At 45.9% G+C, this 20,292-nt stretch overlaps 2 protein-coding genes across 3 annotated transcripts in view; one reads left to right on the top strand and one right to left on the bottom strand.

Annotated features, from left to right (window-relative positions):
* Positions 1–427: 427 nt before the first annotated feature.
* Positions 428–20,292, bottom strand: part of LOC100543162 (gamma-aminobutyric acid receptor subunit alpha-3) — a 75,998-nt gene continuing 56,133 nt past the window's right edge. For both annotated transcript variants that reach the window (XM_010715274.3, XM_031554662.1), the window contains 4 exons: positions 18,101–18,244; positions 16,805–16,957; positions 14,417–14,628; positions 428–6,706 (listed from right to left, as the gene is read on the bottom strand). In XM_010715274.3, coding sequence (XP_010713576.1) covers positions 6,377–6,706; positions 14,417–14,628; positions 16,805–16,957; positions 18,101–18,244 — 839 coding nt within the window. In that variant the 3' untranslated portion in view covers positions 428–6,376. The remainder of the gene's footprint in view (positions 6,707–14,416; positions 14,629–16,804; positions 16,958–18,100; positions 18,245–20,292) is intronic.
* LOC109369068 (heat shock transcription factor, Y-linked-like) lies at positions 18,570–20,279 on the top strand. Its single transcript, XM_019618211.1, is given in 2 exon segments — positions 18,570–19,427; positions 19,429–20,279. Coding segments are annotated over 2 exon segments (879 nt in total). The 5' UTR covers positions 18,570–19,368; the 3' UTR covers positions 20,249–20,279.

Below are 20,292 nucleotides of genomic sequence, written 5' to 3'. Positions count from 1 at the left end.
TTGATCAGTGGGAAGCACAGTTCATGTTGTACATAGAGAAATACCAAAGTGCTTTACCAGAAAACCAGTGTCTATCCATAGCTAACACTACAGGCAAGGAGTACACCTCCAGGTCTCCTCCCTGCCCACCTATCACACCACCACCGTCCTGCCTTGGGTTGGATCCCAAACTCTCCAGCCAATTGGCCTTGAACGTATACTGTGCTCTCTGCTCCCCTGCCACTGGAAATAAAAGCATTTTAAATATGGTACAGTGGCAACCATAGCATATTTTTATTCCCCTGGAATACTTGGTTTTTTTCCTGCTCATCTCAGGGACAAACTCTCCAGCTGCGCAGGCCACCTAAAGCCCGGAGGAATTTCTCTCTTTGGTTTTGAGAATCAGACCTTAGAAAAAAAACAACAGTGCAGAGGTGTGGGGTTTTTTTTTAAAATATGAATTTTTATTTGTTGATCAGAGTTCAAGAGAGTGGGTAGAGTGGAAAAGCGGAGTGAATTCATACAGTGGAAAGGTCCTGCCTTACTGTTAGGTCAGGAATTCAATAGGTGGTCAGAAGAGTCCTCCTCATCCACTCAGCCTGTTGATGTCATTCACATAGCTCTTGCTTCTGACTTTTTCTAATCTCTCTTCAGAACTTCACTGTAATTTTTGAGACATTTTTCTGTTGCTTTAACTTGCTGAAAAAGCTAAAAGCTGAAAAAAATTGCAGGACTCAAAATCCTGCTCATTAGAATGGGCAATATATTGTTTTTTCCAGCAAAGGTTGAAAAATACGGTTCAAAAATACAAACAGGCATTGAACATTGCACCAAAAAGCATTTGAAACATAAACCTCAGAGAGAGAGAAAGAGAGAAAAAGAAAGGGAAAACAGAGTGAAAGAGGAAAGTCACAGTTTCCATGAGAAATCCCTTAAGAAAGTGGCTACCAGATAGTAAATAGAGAAAAGAAAGTCAACAAAAGATTTTAAAATGTTAGTTGTTTTTTTTTCTAGTTGTTAATTATTTACAGCTGTAATAACAGGATTGTCATGCATTAATCTGCTGCCAGCTAGATTCTTTCTCATAGTGAAATAAGAAGAGTCTCACAAGATGGAAAACAAAACAAAAGACATAGCAGGAGCATGGATTCAACCTGAGGCAGGGAAAATGAGCATACCCTCTGGCATTTTGTTGCGATGGGCTCCTTCTTTCAATGGGCTGCCCTAGTGTGATGCTAATACAACGTTCCTAGCAGCGGACACAAAGGCTTCAGCTAATAAGCAGCAGGTATCTCACCTTCAGAGAGGACATTGGCCTGTGGGTGTCTCAGTGTTCTAGATGAAATTCTAGAATGTGGGGGTACTTGTGGCAACCCCCAGATTTGGTGGGCTCAGAACCTGCCCTGTGCCAACCAAGAGGAATTTTTCAACTCCAATGACAGCTTGGTGAAGGCAACCTGATAGTGACTGAGGTTTCCCAACTCTACTCTTACTACTTTTGTGGTTGCAAAATCAAATTGTTCAGTATATGATTGCCTTTATGTTTGCTGGTTCCCTGCAAAAAGACAGGAGGAAGCAACAGACTTTTCAGATGAAACAGTGCTGCCAGCAATGTAATGTGAGCCAATGGGCTTAGCAAGCTGACAGGACCTTCAGGCAGCAGTGAAGAGCTAAGAGCCTTCGAAGACAGTGAGAGCATCCTGGCTCACGTGGCCAGGATCTTAAAAGCTCAGGTGCTTCTCTTACCTGCAGCATTCCTTTGGCCATGGGCATGACAAAAATGGATCCAGCCAGGCTTTGTGCTCCCTCCCAAAGCAGGCTCGGTCTGCAGCCCCTTGCTGCAGCACCTCAGCTGCATGCACCCGGGTTGTGCTGTTGTGGGAGAGCTAAAGGCTCATGGCATTCATCTGCTGAAAAAGCTGTGCTGCCTTCCTGAGTGCTCCCTAGCGTCAGGGGCAGGAATAAAAACGTTGTGTTAGAGAAATTGTGACATGCAGCACTAAGATTTCCCAAAAGGTGTGAGCAATACTGCCAGCAGTGACCTTGGTCTCAGCTAGCATGTCTCCATTAAGGGCTGGGAGTGCAGAGGTTCTCCTGCCTTGCTTCCCTCACTCCCTCTGCCTCCCGAAGCCATCAGAAGATCTGCAGAGACAGATGAATCTCTTTACAGAAGATTTAGCAAAGAGAATGAGAGTAAAGTAAAACAATTTAAAGTGGCAGTTTTCCTTCCCAAAAAGAAAGAAGTGTGACTTTTAGATATAAAGAGTTTGTGAGCATAACTATACACACACACGCACATATATATATGTAAAAAAAACCTTGGCTGACTGAACAACAACAAGGTCAAACAGTAAATATTTATACCTTGAAGCCATCAATCCCATCTGTGCTGTGGCATCTAGCCAAAAATGCCTTTGGGGTAGTTTAGCTTGATTCAGAGAGAAGCTTAGTGAACTGTTCAATGTTTTTTCCCCTACATCAGCATTAATAGAGCATTTACATTTTCATGAATATGCCTCTCCCCCTGGCTGAGCCCTCCCCACCACCAAGGAGGCAGGGAAATGTCTCTCTCAGGGCTGCAAAGCCCGTGTAGATACTGGATCGGGTGGGTTCAAGAGAGACACACCATTTAGGGAAGAGGACTGCAGCAAGGGTTGTCCGGCTGCAATGGACCTTTCCTATGGCCACACACTGGCTGCCCACTGTCCCAAGCACCTGGCATGCACAAAGGGGTTACATGGCTTGTGTTTGGGAACAGCAAGCATGGGGTCTGCTCATACTGACAAGGTCCTACAACGAATGAACTGGGTCCTCACCAGTGGCACCAAGCTGGTGGAGGTCAGGAGAAGATGAACTGTGTTGGCCTCAACACTTTCTGTACAACTTAGAGAGTGGTGGAACTGTCTTTGCTCACATTGAGTTGGTGCATGGGGAGCACTCAAGTGTCACAGTCCTGCTTGGTGATGTTCAAGATTTTCAGAGCAGTCATATGGGGGTATCTCTATCAGCCCTTTATAGTGAATGGCACCGGTGACTACTTCTCCCCTCCCTCCTGCACCACAAACAGCATGCACTGCCTCTCCTGCCTGCCTGGATGGCCTCAGCCCAGCCAGCCCCTGCCTTCCTGAGCACAGAGCACTCCAAAACCACATTGATTGTGCCTACATGTGGTTTCAGAGCAGGGAAGAGGCAAGGTCAGTCAGGATGTCAGTGCCAAGACATCCACCTGCCATTTTGAGGAGGAATGTAGCTGCACGTTGGAACTGCATTGTCTAAGGCTGCAGAACAGGGGTGCAGAATAACAGATCATTTTGGTCACTTGTATGGACTTCTAATTCCTTCCTGGGAGACTATCCTCAAGTCAGAGGGCTTTGGGTCTTGCAAAAAGAAAATAAATATTGGAGCATTGAAGTGACACGCGGAGCCCACTGTGCACAACTGGCTTTCTGTGGAGCGAACTATCGGTGGCTGTACGCAGGTCCATTTCTGCACAGCCCCAGTTATGAAAGCAGAGTCCTTAGCTGCTGCCATAATGAGGATCCAACCCCAGTAGCTGGTGCTGGGCTTGCTCTGTAGAAAAAGGGCCCATCAGCAGCTTCGTGTTAGCTGGGAGGGAAACATCCCAATTTGAGCCTCTGACAGATTTTAAAAAAAGAACATTATCTTCTCTGTGATGTCTGCTGGCAGGAGATGCTAAACCACTTATTTATAACTATCTTCCTGAAATGCTTCCCTGCTTGGAAGCCAAACTACAAATCCTGTTTGGTTTGTTGTCTTTAACCAAAGGATGCCGATACTTCTGCTTCCAGTTGGCAGGAAGACTCAGCACCAGTGCCAGGCTGTGGTGGGAACAGACTTGGCTTTCAAGGCGCGTTCACACTGATCCAGGGAGGGAGCTTTTACCCAGCAGAGAGCAAAGTTTTCAGAGTCAGGAGAGCAAAGGCAGGCCAGCAGGTGGGTGGCACTGGAGGGCAGCATCCTGGGGAGGAATGAGAGCCTCGGGCAACTGGAGGGAAGAAGTGGAGAAGTGCACCTGACAGTGCAATGAGCCAGGCGGGATCACCCTCAGGCAGAGGGGATTCTGGGGAATGCCTGGGAAGCAGAGGGGACCAGGGAGGAGACTCAAGTCACTGGATCTCATATTTAGGCTTGCCTTTGACATAATTCCATTAGTAAACACAGTATACTCTTTGTCACCATTTTATTGTGTTTGTTTTGCTTTTTATAGGGTTTCTATTTCATTCACTTAGGCCTGAGTATTATAGTGACATGAATGTTTTATGAGATACACTTCATCTAGCTTATTTAAGAAAATGACATCCAAGTACAAACCAAACAGCCTCACGGCAGTTAGTGCAGCAGTGACTGCTGGGGAGCCCAGGAGACGGAGGGCAGCAGCAGTGGTACTCGCTGCTGGAAGGGATGGTGTTGGCATGGGGAGAACAGGAGGGTCTTGGGGGAGCAATGGGTGTGGAGCAGTGCTCAGGTGGCTTGAAAACAACATGGCTGTACCCCTGTCCAGCAGAAGAGCTGGGGATGGTGCACTGTCCCTCCACTCCTCCAACCTGATGCTGGGGCTTTTCCCTCCTCACAGCCCTTGGGAATGAAAGGCACTGTAGAAATGTTCATGGGCAGCTTGGGGTGTGGATGCTGAGGATAGAGGCGGTTTCCTCAGCATCTGCTTTGGGAATGTGCCATCTCTCACCCCGTGCTGTCTGCTGGTGGGGATGTGCTCATGGATGGACCATGCCAGGGGCTGAACCAAATGACTCTGAGTTCCTCTCCTCATGCACTGCTGTTGAGCCAGCAAGAGAGGTAAGGGACAGGCAGGACACCACCAATGCCACACACACCGCAGGACAAAGCATCCTGCTCTGCCCTGCACTGTCCCCATGGATATTCCAGGTGGGGTGAGCCCTGCTCATGCACCAGATGGAGAACTGAGCTAGGTGCAGAGGCTCAAAGCAATGCTGAAGACATCAACCTGGGGTTCCAAGTCCCTAGGCAGACTGCATGGATCCAAAATGTGCTGGGAGCAGATCAGGGGAGCGGTCAGAAGGGCAGAAAGTACTAGAGGGCTTTTCTTGGAAGAGTTTGCAGGTGTTAGAGCTGGGTCTCGTCTCAGTGGCTTTGTGGGATGGCACCTGACTCACACATCTCTCTGGGACAGCAATATCACTCTGCTGTTTCAAAGGGCCCCTTCTGCTGTCTTCCCTGGGTAGTGAAGATGCTCAGCTGCATTCATGGGGGACAGGTAGGTTCTTGGGGATCAACTGCAGCCTCCAGCCTCATCTCCCACAGATGGCAAAGTGACTCATGGTGCACCAGGGAAGGAAAGGGCCTGAATCAGCACTGCTGCTGCTCTAGGGCATAGAGAAGAATGTACCATGGGACACGCCACAGCTGTGCTCCTCTCTGTTGGTGAGGCTCTCCTGAAAGGCATGGGCTTCTATGTCTAAATCCCCCTTCAAACAGTGAGATATTGCTGAGGGTTGCTGAATAACCAAAGGAAGATGAATGGGGATGCCAGGAGATGCCAAGAAGGGGAAGTGGACAGAGAGAAAGTGATAAATCACCCATCTGAACATGATCTCTATGGCTTCCAGTCCCAGGGCTGAACGCATGTGGCCTCAAAGCTATTGTATCCTGTCCAAGGCATCAGAGTTGCTGACTGACTCTGAGAAAAATTATTTCTCTGGCAGAAAACATCTCATCCTCTAACATGGATTGCCCCAAGAATATTGAATGTCCAATGGACAAGACCTTTCTCACCTGTTCTCATCTGGGAAGAGACATGGAGGAAACCAGCAGCTGCGTTTGGTGGTGACAGAAAAGAGGAAGCCCTGTAGGTAACTACAAGATTCTATCACACTGTTCTACCCTTGCCATGGTTCTGCTGATCCCCTGGGCACCAAAAAGCAGCCCAGCAGACTGCCTCCGGAGGCTTCCATGTCCTTGAGTCCAAGCCACCAGGAGAATCCACCACGCTAGGGCAGTCCATCACAGAAGAGGAGGAGGGAGGTAATAGTAGCAGCCCCAAGTGGAGTGGAGCATGGGATGGCAATGTTGTGCAGATCATGCAGATGGCAGGAAGGGGGAGAGATGGAAGCACAGGGTGACTTGGACGGATGGGGGACATCAGACTCACGATGTCAGAGGCACAACTTGTTATGATCCTTTTCCTTTCCTTTTATCATCAAAGTAAAACAAAAATAGACATATACAGGGTTAAATTAAAATCACAGTTTTGTTTACATTATAAAAGAACGGTCTAATAGTAATAATAGTATTAATTTCAAATGAGCAATAATAATTAAACAAAACAGGAAAAAAAAGAAAGCCCTGGAGATTTCCTGCCTGGATGGTGCTCACTGATGGAAGGTTTGTTTGATTGGTTTTATTGTTTGGGGATCATTCCTTTGATAGCTGACTCCCGGTTTACGTAGGTGGCCCAGTAGACCAAGTTGAAAATGGCAAAGAGGACTGGAAAGACGATGCGGGACATCTTGTCTACCTTGCTGACGCTGTTGTACGTCTTCTTACTGTCTGGGAACTTCTCCTCTAAGCGGGGCATCTTGGGGGGTACGTTGGTGGCAGTAGCGGTGGCAGCAGCACTCTTGGAGATGGTGGGCAGGCCAGGGTCCTTGGCAATGTTGAGGGGATATGTGGTGCCAACTATGTTGTAGGTGTTGTTGGTTTTCTTCGCTAATGCCACTGGCTCTTTTTTCTAGGGAAGGTGGAAGAAGAACATAACAGAGATGAGGTGACTATAGAATTGCACAGAGAACATTCTGTCCTCTGAGTTCACTTGCCTGACTGGATGAGAAGGTGGAAAAGGATGCAAGGAGCGAGAGACTGAGAAGGCAGCATTATGGAAGGAAGGAGATAGTGGTGAGAAGGTGACCAGAACTTGTGACTCTGCCACATGAGGGCTCTAGAGCAGAGGGATGTGCTGGAACACATCTCCTTCAATTACATCACCTGTTCTGTGTAAGCCTGGCATGAAGCATGGAGTGCAAAGAGGTCCTGGTCTAGCAGCTCGGTGCTAGGACTGGCTTCAGGTCCTATAACTGTCGCCACACAGCTATGTTTGCAGCCTCCTTGCAGTCTCTTGCATCAGGGCTGTGATATGTAAAGTTGCGTGCAGCTGCACTTCAGCAAGAGCTGCCCAAGATGGGTGATCCTTTGCTTTGGTTGGCTGAGTGCTGCCAAGTCTATACTGCATATTGCCAGGTCAGTAGAAGTGAAGGCAAGCTCAAACTATATACAAACTCCTTGATTTCTACCTCAGTTGGGTTCTGTTTTCTGTTGCATTTAAGGTTCAGCCACAGAAAGATGAATCAGGAATGCACTCTTTAGAAAGAAATGAGAACCAGTGTGGTCATCCTAGGAGAATAACTTGATTTTCTGCTTTGTCAGTCTGTTTCCCAGGTGAAATCTCTCCCAAATCAGGTGAGAAAAAGAAACATCCATTGACAGTTTTTTTGTTTGTTTGTTTGTTTGTTTGTTTGTTTAGCAGAAAGCCAGTGGCCTTAATAATGTGTCTGACTGCACTGCAATATTTTTGAACCATGATACAAAAGGCCATGTCTTACACTGCCTTGGTGGCCTGAGTATTTCACAAGGACATCATGATGTCCAAAATGCCTCTGGGATTCTTTAGGGCATTGCATGGCCTCCTAGGTATGATATAAAACCAACAGAAAGTGTTTGCCATAGCCCTGGATTTGAGGATTTCAGATGCTATAGGAGTGGAGGGAAACCTTTCATCTTGCCTTCATATCTAAGGATTGCTGCAAATCAAGGCAGATAAGTACAGCCATGCCACAGGCTGCAGGGACATCAATGCTGTCTGTGCTGAAGGGTGAGAGCTTCTATAAGAAATGGAAAGGATGCACTTATGTGTTTGATGTGGTGTGTTGAAGGATGAAGGAGAATGTTTAAGGCAGACAATTCCAATGTTAGTGAAGATGAGTGGACAGGAATATAGAGCTAGAAAGTCATGATGGATGTTTCCCCTACTCTGGAGATCTTTCTGATGCTGTCAGGACTTGGGACCAGATGCAGTATAGGCTGTAGTGTATGAAGCAATTCAGATTAATTGGGAAAAGCCCACTGAATGAAATCTATTCATGTGCAGACAACAGACATCCTATGCATCCCAGCAACTCTGTGTGTCCATATGATGTCCACTGTAATGATACCCAGAGTCAGAGCTAGGCACAGCAGTGAATCATAGTGGGAATCTAAAATCTAAACTCAGAACAAAGTGTGACTTTGGATCTCATCTTCTATTCAAAAACAACTGGAACACAAGATTGGGCCCATCCAGCCATTCCCTAGAATTGCTTGTTATGGTCTTGCATGTAAGCACATGGGAACCATGTGCAAAGTGACAGCCAGGAGAAGGGAAGAGCAAACAGCCAGCAGGACATGTTCATCTCAGCCTCCCAGCCTGGGAACTAGTAGCAGGCAGTACCTCTGGGTAGCACAGGGAAATGGAAAGGCCAGATTGACCATCCGTCCTGTCGAGATGCTCCAAGGGTTTTAGCTTTCAGGCTGCAGTTGTGTTGTAAATGCATCCACAGCCACCAGGAATATTTCTGGTTATCTTAGGAAAAGCAGACTTCTGTGCAATCTTTAAATCCCTCTCCAATAACACCGTAGCTCCGACTGCAGCCTCACAGTAATTACAGCAATTACAGAAATTAACCTGCTGTTAGAATGAGGTCTTTAGTGTCCAGATCAGACTAAACCACTGATCAGCCCGTATTCATACTCCTTTATGGATAATGTGGAAGAGGTTGTTATGATCTTTAATGATTAATTGAGTGACTGATTCCTGCAATTGTTGGAACCACGTCAGCCTTTACCCTCTGTACAGGAGATGAACTTTTCCTGCTAAAGAGCTGACAAGAAGCAAATAAAGGACAAAAGGTGTTCTACTTTCTAAAACATTCAAATATGTTTTAGTACGATTAGTTATTAACATAGCTACTGAGGTAATACAGTAATTAATAATCAGTAATGAAATGAAAAACACTTGTTTGCAGAATGTAATTTGAAGTGCACTGTGACTAGTTGAGTACTAATCAGCCACATTACATGAATAAGACGTCTGTAAGTGACATGACATTCTCAGCCTTGGCTAGCTTTTCTGCCCCAGAACTTTTAGAGTGACTTTTTCCTGTTGTCCACAGCTATCTTCTGCCCTGGACAGAGCTGGGAGCCTTTGCTAAACCTCCAGGACACCAGCTTCCCATCAAGGCACACAGGGGATAGGAGAAAACAGGCTCCTGAGATATTGGAAGGAATGGTTCAGCCTGAAGTCACTAGATTGCATTTTGTAAATAAGTGTTTCAGGCAAGATTTTGATAATTAAACAAAGCAAAATGTGCTTATCAGCTGCAAAGTAGCCCTCTGCCTTCCCCCTGCATACTTATCTTCAAGGAGTTCCATGTCAGACTGGAACAGAAGGAGAATAGAAAAACAGGAGGAAACCCCACATTTGCATTTGAAAACTTGTCCTAGTTAAAACATCTATGCTGAAAAGCTTTTACTGATTCTGTGGCCCAGTTTGGGCTCTGGGAGACCAAGTCTGAGCTGCTGTCTTGAGGGAAAAGCTGTGAAACCTGATCTAAAGATAAACATGTTCCCTGGATACTGTAGTCTGACAAGTTCTTCCACAAACACACATGCTGGATTACAATGGCATTTCTGTCAGATATTCTTGTCTCCCAGGCCCTCTATTGAGGAGCTAAAGGATAAACTCCTGCAATTGTGGGAATTACTGGTTCTGCTGATGACCTGTTGGAGACTTAGCTCCTTGCAGCTGCTACCTGGTTAGAAGTTTGGGTTGGAAGCATTCTTGCCCTGTTGGGACACTGAGAGTCACCATCACTTCTGGGTCACGCATTTTACTGGAGAAATGCAATGTATTTGTCTCTTGCTATTGCAGAGAAAAGTCACCTTAATGCCTCCAAGTAGCTCCAGTCTGGGACATATTTGTACTCTATAATTCAAAGCCCAGTAACTGCAGTTGATGTTCCAGCAAACATGGCACCTCTCCCTCATGCCAGCCATAGCTCCCCTCTGGAGTGTGCCGGAACCTTGATTGTGTCTGAGGAATGAGGCGTTTTACATTGAGATGTCCACAGACTGAGAAGAGATAAGGGCTTGTGGCAATGTAATATTGCACTAACAAGCAGTCTGTGTTGAACTCAAGATACTGTCACCTGCTGGTGTGACCCCTGTCATCACAGAATCATTTACATTGGAAAATACCCTTACAATCATCAAGTCTAACCATCAGCCTTCCACTACGAGTCCACAGCCGAGCCATGTCCCTAAGCACCACATCCACACATCTCCAAATACATTCAGTGATGGTGACTCCACCACAGCCCTGGGCAGCCTATTTTATGTCTGACCATCCTTTTTCTTAAGAAATGCTTCCTGACATGCAATCTAAACTTCTCCTGGTGCAACTTGAGGATGTTTCCTTGCATTCTAGCACTTGTCACCTGAGAAAAGAGATCGACACTCATCTCACTACAATCTCCTTTCAGCTAATTAGAAAAAGCAGCGAGGATTCCTCTCAACCTCCTTTTCTGCAGACTAAACAACTCCAGTTCCTTCAGCCATTTCTCAAACATCTTGTCTTCCAGTCCCTCCAGCAGTTCACTGCTCTTCTCTGAATGCATTTCAGTAACTCAATATCTTTCTTTAGTGAAAGGCTTAAAACTGAACACAGTCTTTGTGGTGCATCACTCACCTCTCCCATCTCGTCTTCGTTCTGATTACATGTGACTGACTGATGATTTTATGATCTCTGGATCTGCAGACAAAGGCTCAGAAGTTGGGTCAGCCCAATATGCCACGTGGATAGCGTTGAGAGAAAGAGGGTGAAATGGTGTGGAAGAATGATGCGTGGAGTCTAGTGAAGATGCTGAAAACATGAATCACCTGCAGTACTATGGGGAACCACAGGTCACATGTGAATGTGGTAGGACAAAGAAGGAGACATGGGCTGCAGAGAAAGGGAAAAAGTCCCAGCTAAAAAATATTTATCATAACAAAGCAGGAAAAAAAAAAAGAGATGGGTCTGAACCACTCTGTGAGTCTGTAAATTGGTTGAAGATGGAGGCCTATGAAATTTTGTTCTTTGTTTCAGTTCCCTCTATTGGAAGGAGAAAGGGTAGAAAGAAACAAAGGAAAAAAACTAATGATTCTCAGATGACCATGGTCAAGGGGCAAAATTCAGAATTGCTAAAGGTTAGGTTGGACTTCAATCCATTTGAAGTGTGTCCTTTTTTGTTCTCACTGTCGGAGTGCAGCTAATTGAATTGTTTTTATTGTGTCTTTCCACCAAGCATCACTGCAGAGCAGTGCACAGATACAGAGCTAAAATGGACTTTATGCACAGCTGTGACATTGCCAGTGGAAATGGGTTTAGGTTACTGTCTTCCAAGTATGCTCCAACTGAGGGAGAGATGACAGCGTTCATGAGTTTCCAATGGAGAAATCACCATTAAGGGTTGCCCCTCTCAGCTTCCTGATAAGTGACCTTGTTGGCTCCAAAGACAGCCATCCCCATGGCTGAGATGGATGAAGTGCAGCAGGGCCTCAAATACAGTCCCTCTGTCCTGAAGTGGGTCCTTTTAGCAAGATTCTTTATGGATGCTGGAGATATGGAGTTTCGCTGACTACTGGAGCCAATCTCTTCGGCCTTTCACTTCTCCCCAACTACTGCCGTTTCCTACCTTCTTCCTGGTGATGTTTTCTTAAAATTCATCCCTAATAAAAAGTTTTCTGCATTGGATTCAGATACTCTTTCCAGTTCAATTGGCACCTCTAGGTTGGTTGAAGCCGCTATGGCACGCACAAAAAAACAGGAAATCATCTACAATGAGAAAGTAGTAGTAGAGGACAGGAAAAGCTTGGAAAATATTTGGGCCCAAGAAGCATTAGTCAAATCATAATTAAAGTGTGCATTAAAAGAAATTTTTTGAGAGATCAACGGTGATAGCTGTCTGATTTGCTTTAGAGAAGGACTGCAGAGTATGTGCAGAGTAGCTCCCAGCCAGAACCAAAACCCAACTATGGTTGTAGCCACAGCATGATCATTTATGATGTAGAGATCAGCGACTCACCAAGATCAGCCCATCATTTATATTATACACCCCAAAACCTGCTTTTCCTCACAAAATTCTCCCTCTAAATTGATGGAATGGACAAAGAGGAGAAAGAAAGAATAGGATGAGCCCTGAGAAACTGGACGTACTGGAGCACCTGTCAGCAACCAGCAGCTTTTGCAAGGCAGTGATTTATTTTAAATCAGAAGAGAAGCATTGCTGCTGTGCCTGCATTTGAGGCGAGGGCAGGGCTGACACCTATTGATTTTGTTCACATCCATGCAAGGAAACAATCAAACCTGGACTGAGTGAGGATCCTTGCCATCCCATCAATGAAGAATACTTTCTTTGGCTGGGGGAAGGCTCTCCAGAGACCAACACTCAGCGTGGGCTTGTCACTGGCAGTTTTACTCCTCGTACCAATGCTTAAAAACGCCAATAGTTTTTCTTTTGCCTCCTCTTTCTTTTGTGGTTTCAACCACCTGGCTTGTCAATTGTTTCAAGAAGAGCTAATTAAAGGCTGGAGCTGAGCCAATAAGGCACCTTCATTCTGTAGCAAATTCATTGCTTGGAAATATTCAGTAGAATAAAGATGAAAGCAAATATGGCGACACATCATATTCACAAGCTCTCTGAAAGTCCACAGCTGGTCAGGGAATTCTCCTTCAAGGAGTGCTGTCAGATGTGACTATTTGTAGCACATATAAAATTATGATGGAGAGAATAGGGCAGAGTTGGAGCTTCTGAGCTGCAGAGACCAGGAGTGGGTGATCTGTCTGACTTGGATCAGGTAAGGAACAGGGTTGGCTTGAAAAAGCACCTATAGATTTGGAGTCCTTCCTGATTCTTCATCTGACAGCAAACTCTCACAAGGAGTGCTCCCTCTGAAACATTTCTGCTCCTGCATTGTTTTCTTGTTCAATTACCATATGTGCAAACACTTTTACCCTATTGTTTCAGCATGATTACTTTTGCAGTGTCAGGTCAATAAATAAATTGAGGAGAGTGCCACTTTTATGATGAATCAAAACCTTTGGAGCCCTTGCTGCTTTTTTGACTGTACTCAATTCACACAATTGCCCACATCTGTGTGAATCCTAACTTTGCACTGAAAGGGTCACAAGTGCTTTGAGGATCTGCTCTGATTCTTTGTTCATGCCAATGACCCCAGAAAAGTTCCTCTTATCTCTGAGAAAAGTTCCTCCCATCTCTAGAGACCTAGTTATTGTACATGATGGAGGTGGAAGACCACCAACAGGCCTCCTCTGGGGCCCTTCTGCCATGAGTCTGGTGCTCAGATCACAGCTGCAAAAGCAAATGGAAAGAGTCGAAGAAAAACAAGACAAAGGCATTCAGCACCCAGAGATGGCTGTGGTTCTCCATAAGGCCTCTGTCCTCTTGCTGGGACTTCCATACTAGCAAGATGACTGACTGTTGTCCTCCTAAAAGTTAATGCAATTCTGCCAGGTAGAGCCTCACAACTATAAACAACACATTAAAATGCAAAGGAGAAAAATATAGAGGCTCCAGAACCAAGAACAAGGACAAATATGATTTCCAAATTGATTCAATAAATACGAGCAAGGAGCAGCATGCTACAGTAAGCGATTTCTCTGCACAGCTGAGATTAAGTCAGTTAGCAGGGAGGGGGATTGAGCAGGAATAGTGATGGCTGTCAGGAAGGATGCTACCAGAGAGGGTGAAGCGAAAACGTGGGTGATGCCAGCCACTAATTTGCTGCCAGTTTCTGTTTCCGATTGCTTGCTTCCCACCCACCCTCTTTGCCCAAGCTTACAAAGCAGCAGCTGTGGTCAATACCATGAGTGCTAGGAGCTCCCCACTGCTGCACCATGCTTGTCCATGTGGAGGGAGACCTACAGCTAGGGGTACCCGTTGCAGGGACACAGCAAGGTTGGTATCCTGTGGTATATTTGTGTTTGTGCAGCATGCAGGCAACATACAGTGGGATAGAGAGAGACAGAAAAAGGAGATCAACGGTGCAGCAAGACTGCAACATGCATGCATTTCCTTTTCCCCTGGCAAATAGTCATGCAGAAGGACAGAGGGAAAAGCGAGCCATTCAATCTGGGTGTTTTTCTCCATCTAAGCACAATGACCAGCCCTCCTCCATCATAACTCAAGAACCGCTCCAGTCAAGGCCTGAACTGGGGACCCCAGTAAGTAGCATCCAGCCTCCTGAAGTGCTCTGGGGCTGCATGCTACCCACTCCTGGTCCCAGCGCAGCTCTCTTGTGCAGCGTTTCTTCTCTGTCATTCCACCCTGGCCTTGGCCACGGGGCTCACCTTCATCTCCTGGGCCTCCAGCACCTTCTTGCCATCCCAAGCCCAGCTGCGCTTAGTGAAGTAGTTGACAGTGGCAAATTCAATCAGCGCAGAAAACACAAAGGCATAACAGACGGCTATGAACCAGTCCATGGCCGTCGCGTACGCCACTTTAGGTAACGAGTTTCTTGCGCTGATGCTTAGCGTGGTCATGGTGAGCACAGTGGTGACACCTGTGGAAACACAGCAGAAGACGAGGATGCTGTCAGACCATGCACTTGCACTCACCCATCCCTAGCAGGCTTGTCCTCCATCCTTCCTAGGAAAGAGTCAGCAAGAAAACTCGTCATGGCCCACAGATATGTTTGTCCCCACAGAACTGTGGGCAGGAGTCCAAGCGGATGGACAGTGGGAGTCCAGATTCTGCCTACATGGCCAGGCACACATCAGTGGCCCAAGATGCCAGAATGAGAGTCACTAGGATTTATCTTATAAAATAATCTGCAGCAAAATGCCTTTTAAAGCTTTTTTCATTAAAGCAAGCAACCACTGCTATCCATTTTCTCCAATAATATGCTTTTCAATTAAAAATGCATTAAAAACATTATAAAAATATTGACTAAATTTCACTTCCCTTAAGCTAACTCCTGGTAATTGAAGACTTTCAATAATATTGTTGGCAATACTTTCAGAGAGGAAAAAAAAAAGAATAAACAACTAGAACTCTCATTATTTTCTTAATAGCAAAGCAAAGCAATTTGGGAGCTAAGACATTTTTCACAAAGGTAGCTTTTAATTTTTCAATCAGCTCTTTCCTGCTGAATCCTAGTCGCTACTTGAAGAAACCTTTCTAATTGCAAATATCAGGATAACATAAAAGGGAATCAAATATCCTCAGGGAAGGTCTTGCCCCAGGCACTGGGAGAGCAGACACACCCCTGAGCTGGTGCAGATGTGGGAGCCCCCCTGGGGTACGGACAAGCAGTGGTGCCTGGATGTTGGCTCTGGAGGGGCAAACTGCAAATGATTCACAGGTAGTTGAGTTGGAAAAGCTCATCAGTGCATCTCTTCATGCAGGCACTGGTCCCTTTTTCCTTGTGATATCTGTCTGAGCTTTGAGATGTTGGAAACCACACCATTTTCTGTCTTAATCAAAAAAGATGAGCTAGTGGTAAGATATACCCCTTCTCTGTTTGGTGACTTTTGTGCAGTATGCTCTGTTAGGCTGTATCTGCAGGGCACTGTTATTTCTTGGAAACACTCCTTTTGGCATCAGCAGATCAGGTATAAGGACAGGTGCCTGGGATGGTGCTCCAGCACCAGGGCTCTGCCTGCCCCCTGGCAGTGGGGTATAGCAGGGGGTTTGTGTGCATGAGGTGTAAATTGTGAACTCAAGGTCTTAGCAGAAAAGCACAGAACAGTTCTGTTACATATTTGTGAAAGCTATTAATGTAAGTGCAATGCCCGAGACTTTGCCTCAGAGAGGGAATCTGAAACCAGTTGAAGAAAATAATAATATATTTACCATGTAGTTATACTGCCTCAGCTCAGGAGCCTGTTATGTGAAGGTCTGACCAGGGGCACATTAGCAACTTCAAAGGTAGTGCATTAACTGCCTCCCCATGTATCTATCCTCTTCTCAACTCAAAAGCCAATACAGATAAGCAGACACAGTCAAATACATATAATTAGATGATCAATACCTTGATTACTGTTAATATTTATGACTTGGCTTGTAGCAAAACATGGATAGAAGTATTTTTGCAGTGATATAGTGGAAGAAGCACTAGGAAGACACTGAGAGCTATTCTGAGAAATGGACATCAGCTTCATCAATGCCAGCGATTTGGAGAAGACTAGCTCTGATGGCTGGTCCTTCCTTTTGTTTCTCAGCCATCCCCTGGAGCCTGTTTCCTTCTGTTCCCATTGGCTCTTTTCCCCCTCTGAGACCTGCTCCAAGCAGAAAATGCTGACTCAACTCATGACAGCCGATGTGTGCTGGAAATTGGGATTCTTGATAATTTGGGTTTTTCTGCCTGCTATGTATTAATAAGGCATCCCATGGAAGGAGAAACCATCCACTGGGGTCCCAAGTCAGAAACTCCCTGGAAGCCTATACACTGCCTCATCTTGTCTCCTCTCTGTGGGTGTGAACACTGGTATTTGAACCACAGATGCCACCAGCCCCATCAGCCCGGGCCAACACCCTGCAAACCCCCAGGTCACTCGGGCAAGGTGAGCTGGCTCCAGTGGGCAGTGAACTTGTCCATCTGCCAAAGGGATACTGGAGGCAGATAGTCCATTGCACGTACCAAATTGTTCTGCCCTATGAATCTAGACAAAGGGCTAAATTCCTATCATTTGCCTTTCTCTTCAGCCTGTCTGGGAACCCCACGCTCAAAGACTCACCAAAAACTGTTCTGGCGGGGACGGACTCCCTGTTCAGCCAGAAGGAGACCTGGGACAGGATTACAGTCATGATGCAGGGCAGGTAGGTCTGGATGACGAAGTACCCGATCTTCCTCTTGAGGTGAAAGTGCGTGGTCATGACAACATACTCCCCTAGGGACACAACCAGTTAGAGGCACAGATCCACTGGGTGTTCCAGGATGGGCCAACTGAGCACTAGCCCATCTCTGAAGCAACAAAGGTCTGTGTTGAGTGAACCTGCAAACTCTTAGGTTTTCTGTGACCAGCCTGAAAATATTCTGCTTTTCCTTTCTTTAATAATCTCAGAAAATAGGGCAAGTTCTGTGGTTCAAGGTCTGGGCTGTAGACCAAAAGAGCAGCTGTCTCTATTTTCCTTCAGTGCCCTATTCATCCTCTCAAAGAAATGCACCAAAGCTTTGGATATTTTGCTAGATTATTGTGCCTTTTTGTTGTGAGTATGGCTCTGCTAAGTCATTACACACAAGAGCCTTTAGCAGTTTTCTTACCATTTCAGGTTATTCATCTGTACATTTTACTACAACTTAAGTAGAGAGATGGGCCAGATATGATGACATTTAGTCCCCTGGACTCCCTACATTTCCCCAAGGGAGGTGATACGAGTTGTTACAGACAGACACTATTAAAATCAAGTGCACCAGAGAGGAAATATCCTCAAATGAGAGAACTACTGGTGCATACAGCAGAAGAAAAAAAAAAAGGCACAGAAAAGAAAATGGGAGAAATGAGAGAAACACACAAGATAACAGAAACTATCAGTACTAAATTCAAAGGGAAAGGGAGGAGGAGCAGATGGGAGAGAAAGATGATTAATATTGGTCATTAATCAGAGGAAGCAATTGTTTGGGAGAATCTTCTATTAGCTATGATAATATTTGTGTAAGCAGATGCAGTGAAAATCACACATCATCATGTTCCACTTGCCTCCCCTGCCTGCAATGCTCTCCTGAGGGGCTGAAAAGGGATCCAAGACAAATGAACCTGCAGTACCAAGGACTAACTGGGCAAAATGGGGCAAATTTTCCACACAACACATCATTTCTAGAGAGTATGGGTGAAAACACTAAAAGCTAAACAACTTACTGCCTTATAGTGACTGCCCCAGCTGTTCCCAGCTACATTCTCCAACAGCACCATGGTGCTCGCAGCCTGCAGGTACTACCACTATCATTATGCCAAATTGTGGTATTCACAGCCCATGGGTCCATCTTGCCTTACAGTGTTCTCAACCTGTGCATCTTATGGTCCCACAAGTACCTGTGCTGGATCGAACCATCTCTGTCCCAACAACATGGCCCAGCAGGTCATACTGGTTCAGGCGAGATCCACCCTTTGCTACTTCCACGGATTTATCCTTCCCCAGGGTCCAGGTGTAGATTACCTCTGTTTTTGTGTAGGCATCTGTGGAGGAAAAAGAAGAATGAGCTCACGCTTCTGGCTGACCTAAAATACACCAAAATTAGCCTGTGGCCAAACTAATCCTTGCTATGCATTCCTCAGAGCCACATGGCTGAGTACAGCCAAGCATGGCCAGAGACCAAAGCAGTTCAGCAGCTGCTAATCAAATGAGCCAAAGGGAGCTACAATTTTGGGAAAGCCCCACCGTGACCTGACAAAGACTGGGACAGACCTGCTGGGAGTGGCTGTGAAGACAGCTAACACACAGATAGGGTTGATTTTTTTTGTTGTTTCAATTAAAAGTAAAAATTAAAAGCGTTACCTTGAGGAGAAACTCTCTCCAAGCCTCACAGCTCTGGAGGTGTTGTGCCCTTCCACCAATCTGCTTTTTCCACTGCATGATCCCATGCTTGCCAGAATGCAGGAAGCCCTCCTGGCAGTGAGGGAGGGCACTGCTGAACAGAGCTTGCCATCATATTGCAACAGGGACAGCCGGCAAGGGCTACTGGACTGCTGTAAGGGGCAGTACTGGGCTCAGAGTAAGGGCAACCTTCCACAATAAAACCCCCACATTCTCAATGCTGCAAGTCCTACAGTATCTAGAAATGAATTTTCATCACATGCTACCATGGGCTATAACACTTCATAATACTCGAGCTTCCTGTCCAGACCCACTTTGAGTACTGATCTTAGAAAGAACAAAGTTCACTATGTGCAAAATGCTTTAACAAGAATTTTTTCATTCATTTTTACAACCACCTTCTTGTATTAGGACATCTCCGCCTTGGGTCACGTCAAGCTTACTATGGAAATTTCTCATCTCCTGTTTTGTTGTTGATTGTATTCTTAGGTAACAGGATAACAGAATCAAAATGGTTCTTTCAATCTTTAATAGAATTTGAGAGCATCTCACGATGGCATTAGGTCACCAAGAAGCGGATTAAAGAAGAAATACTAGTCCTAAGAAGGTTCACAGGCGGAAACAAACTTCTGCACAAATGCACCCAATGAAGGCATTGCTGGAAAAGTCTTCCTTGGGGAAATTATAGGTTTCTTTCTGCCTACTAGTTTAGGTAGCGTAAATATCTTGGATCATAGTTCCTTGCATATTTCCATAATTAACAAGGATGCTGCCACCCCCTTTCCCCAGCAAACAGTCACCCGTCTGTGATGTCACCGTGATGCAGCACGGTCACCACGGTGACGTTTGTGACCATCCCAACCCACTCCCCACTCCTCACACCACGGGTGCCATTGCGCTCCATTCTGCTGCTGGCAGGACGACCCTGGTTGGCCGGGGAGACCGCTGCGGACAGAAATTTCTGTCAGGGCGAACAATTAATGATTCAAATGGAGACATCTTCATCAGAAACTCCTGGAGTTTCTGCTCCAAATGCTGACTTGGCAGACTCGGCTTCTCCTGTCCCACAAAGACGGGGTAAAAGAACCGCTCGGGATGCTGCCTTAGGACCGACACGAGAAGAAAACACTTCTCAGGGTTCACAGGAGGAATCCTGTGCAAAAAGACAACGGCTTAATCTTTCCACCAAGGGCTCCTGCAAAGCCCGTGACTCGTCATGCTTCTTTCTAAAAAAGCTCCGTGAAATTGTGGAAAGCGACTGCTTTCAGTCCATCTGGTGGGGTGACGATGAAAACTCCATTGTGATTGAGGAAACCCTCTTCAAAACAGAAGTGCTGGGAAGGACAGGACCTCTGCACAACCTCAACATTGGTTGCATGAAAGCTTTCGTTCGCCAGCTCCATCTGCACGGATTCTTCATTGTGGACAGCGATTTGCCCACATCTGCCTCACGGGCAAAATTCCCAGCAGGTGGAGCCGCGTCTCTTCCCAGTGAGGTACGCACTCCCCCTGCCCATAGGACACCTCTCGGGACAGGTGGGATTGGTGGCCGGTCCCACCTGAGGGGGCTGCAAGTTGGTGATATTTGGGTTTCCAAACCCGCTTTCCTGCTTTTGAAAATCCTAAAATTTCTGCTTGCTAGTTAATGTAGCTTTGTCTTTTCCAAGCTGGAAAATGGTGGCATCTAACT

This window comes from Meleagris gallopavo, chromosome 9, assembly GCF_000146605.3.
Source record: "Meleagris gallopavo isolate NT-WF06-2002-E0010 breed Aviagen turkey brand Nicholas breeding stock chromosome 9, Turkey_5.1, whole genome shotgun sequence".
Classification (NCBI taxonomy): Eukaryota; Metazoa; Chordata; class Aves; order Galliformes; family Phasianidae; genus Meleagris; species Meleagris gallopavo.
This window is presented reverse-complemented; position numbering and strand designations above follow the sequence as displayed.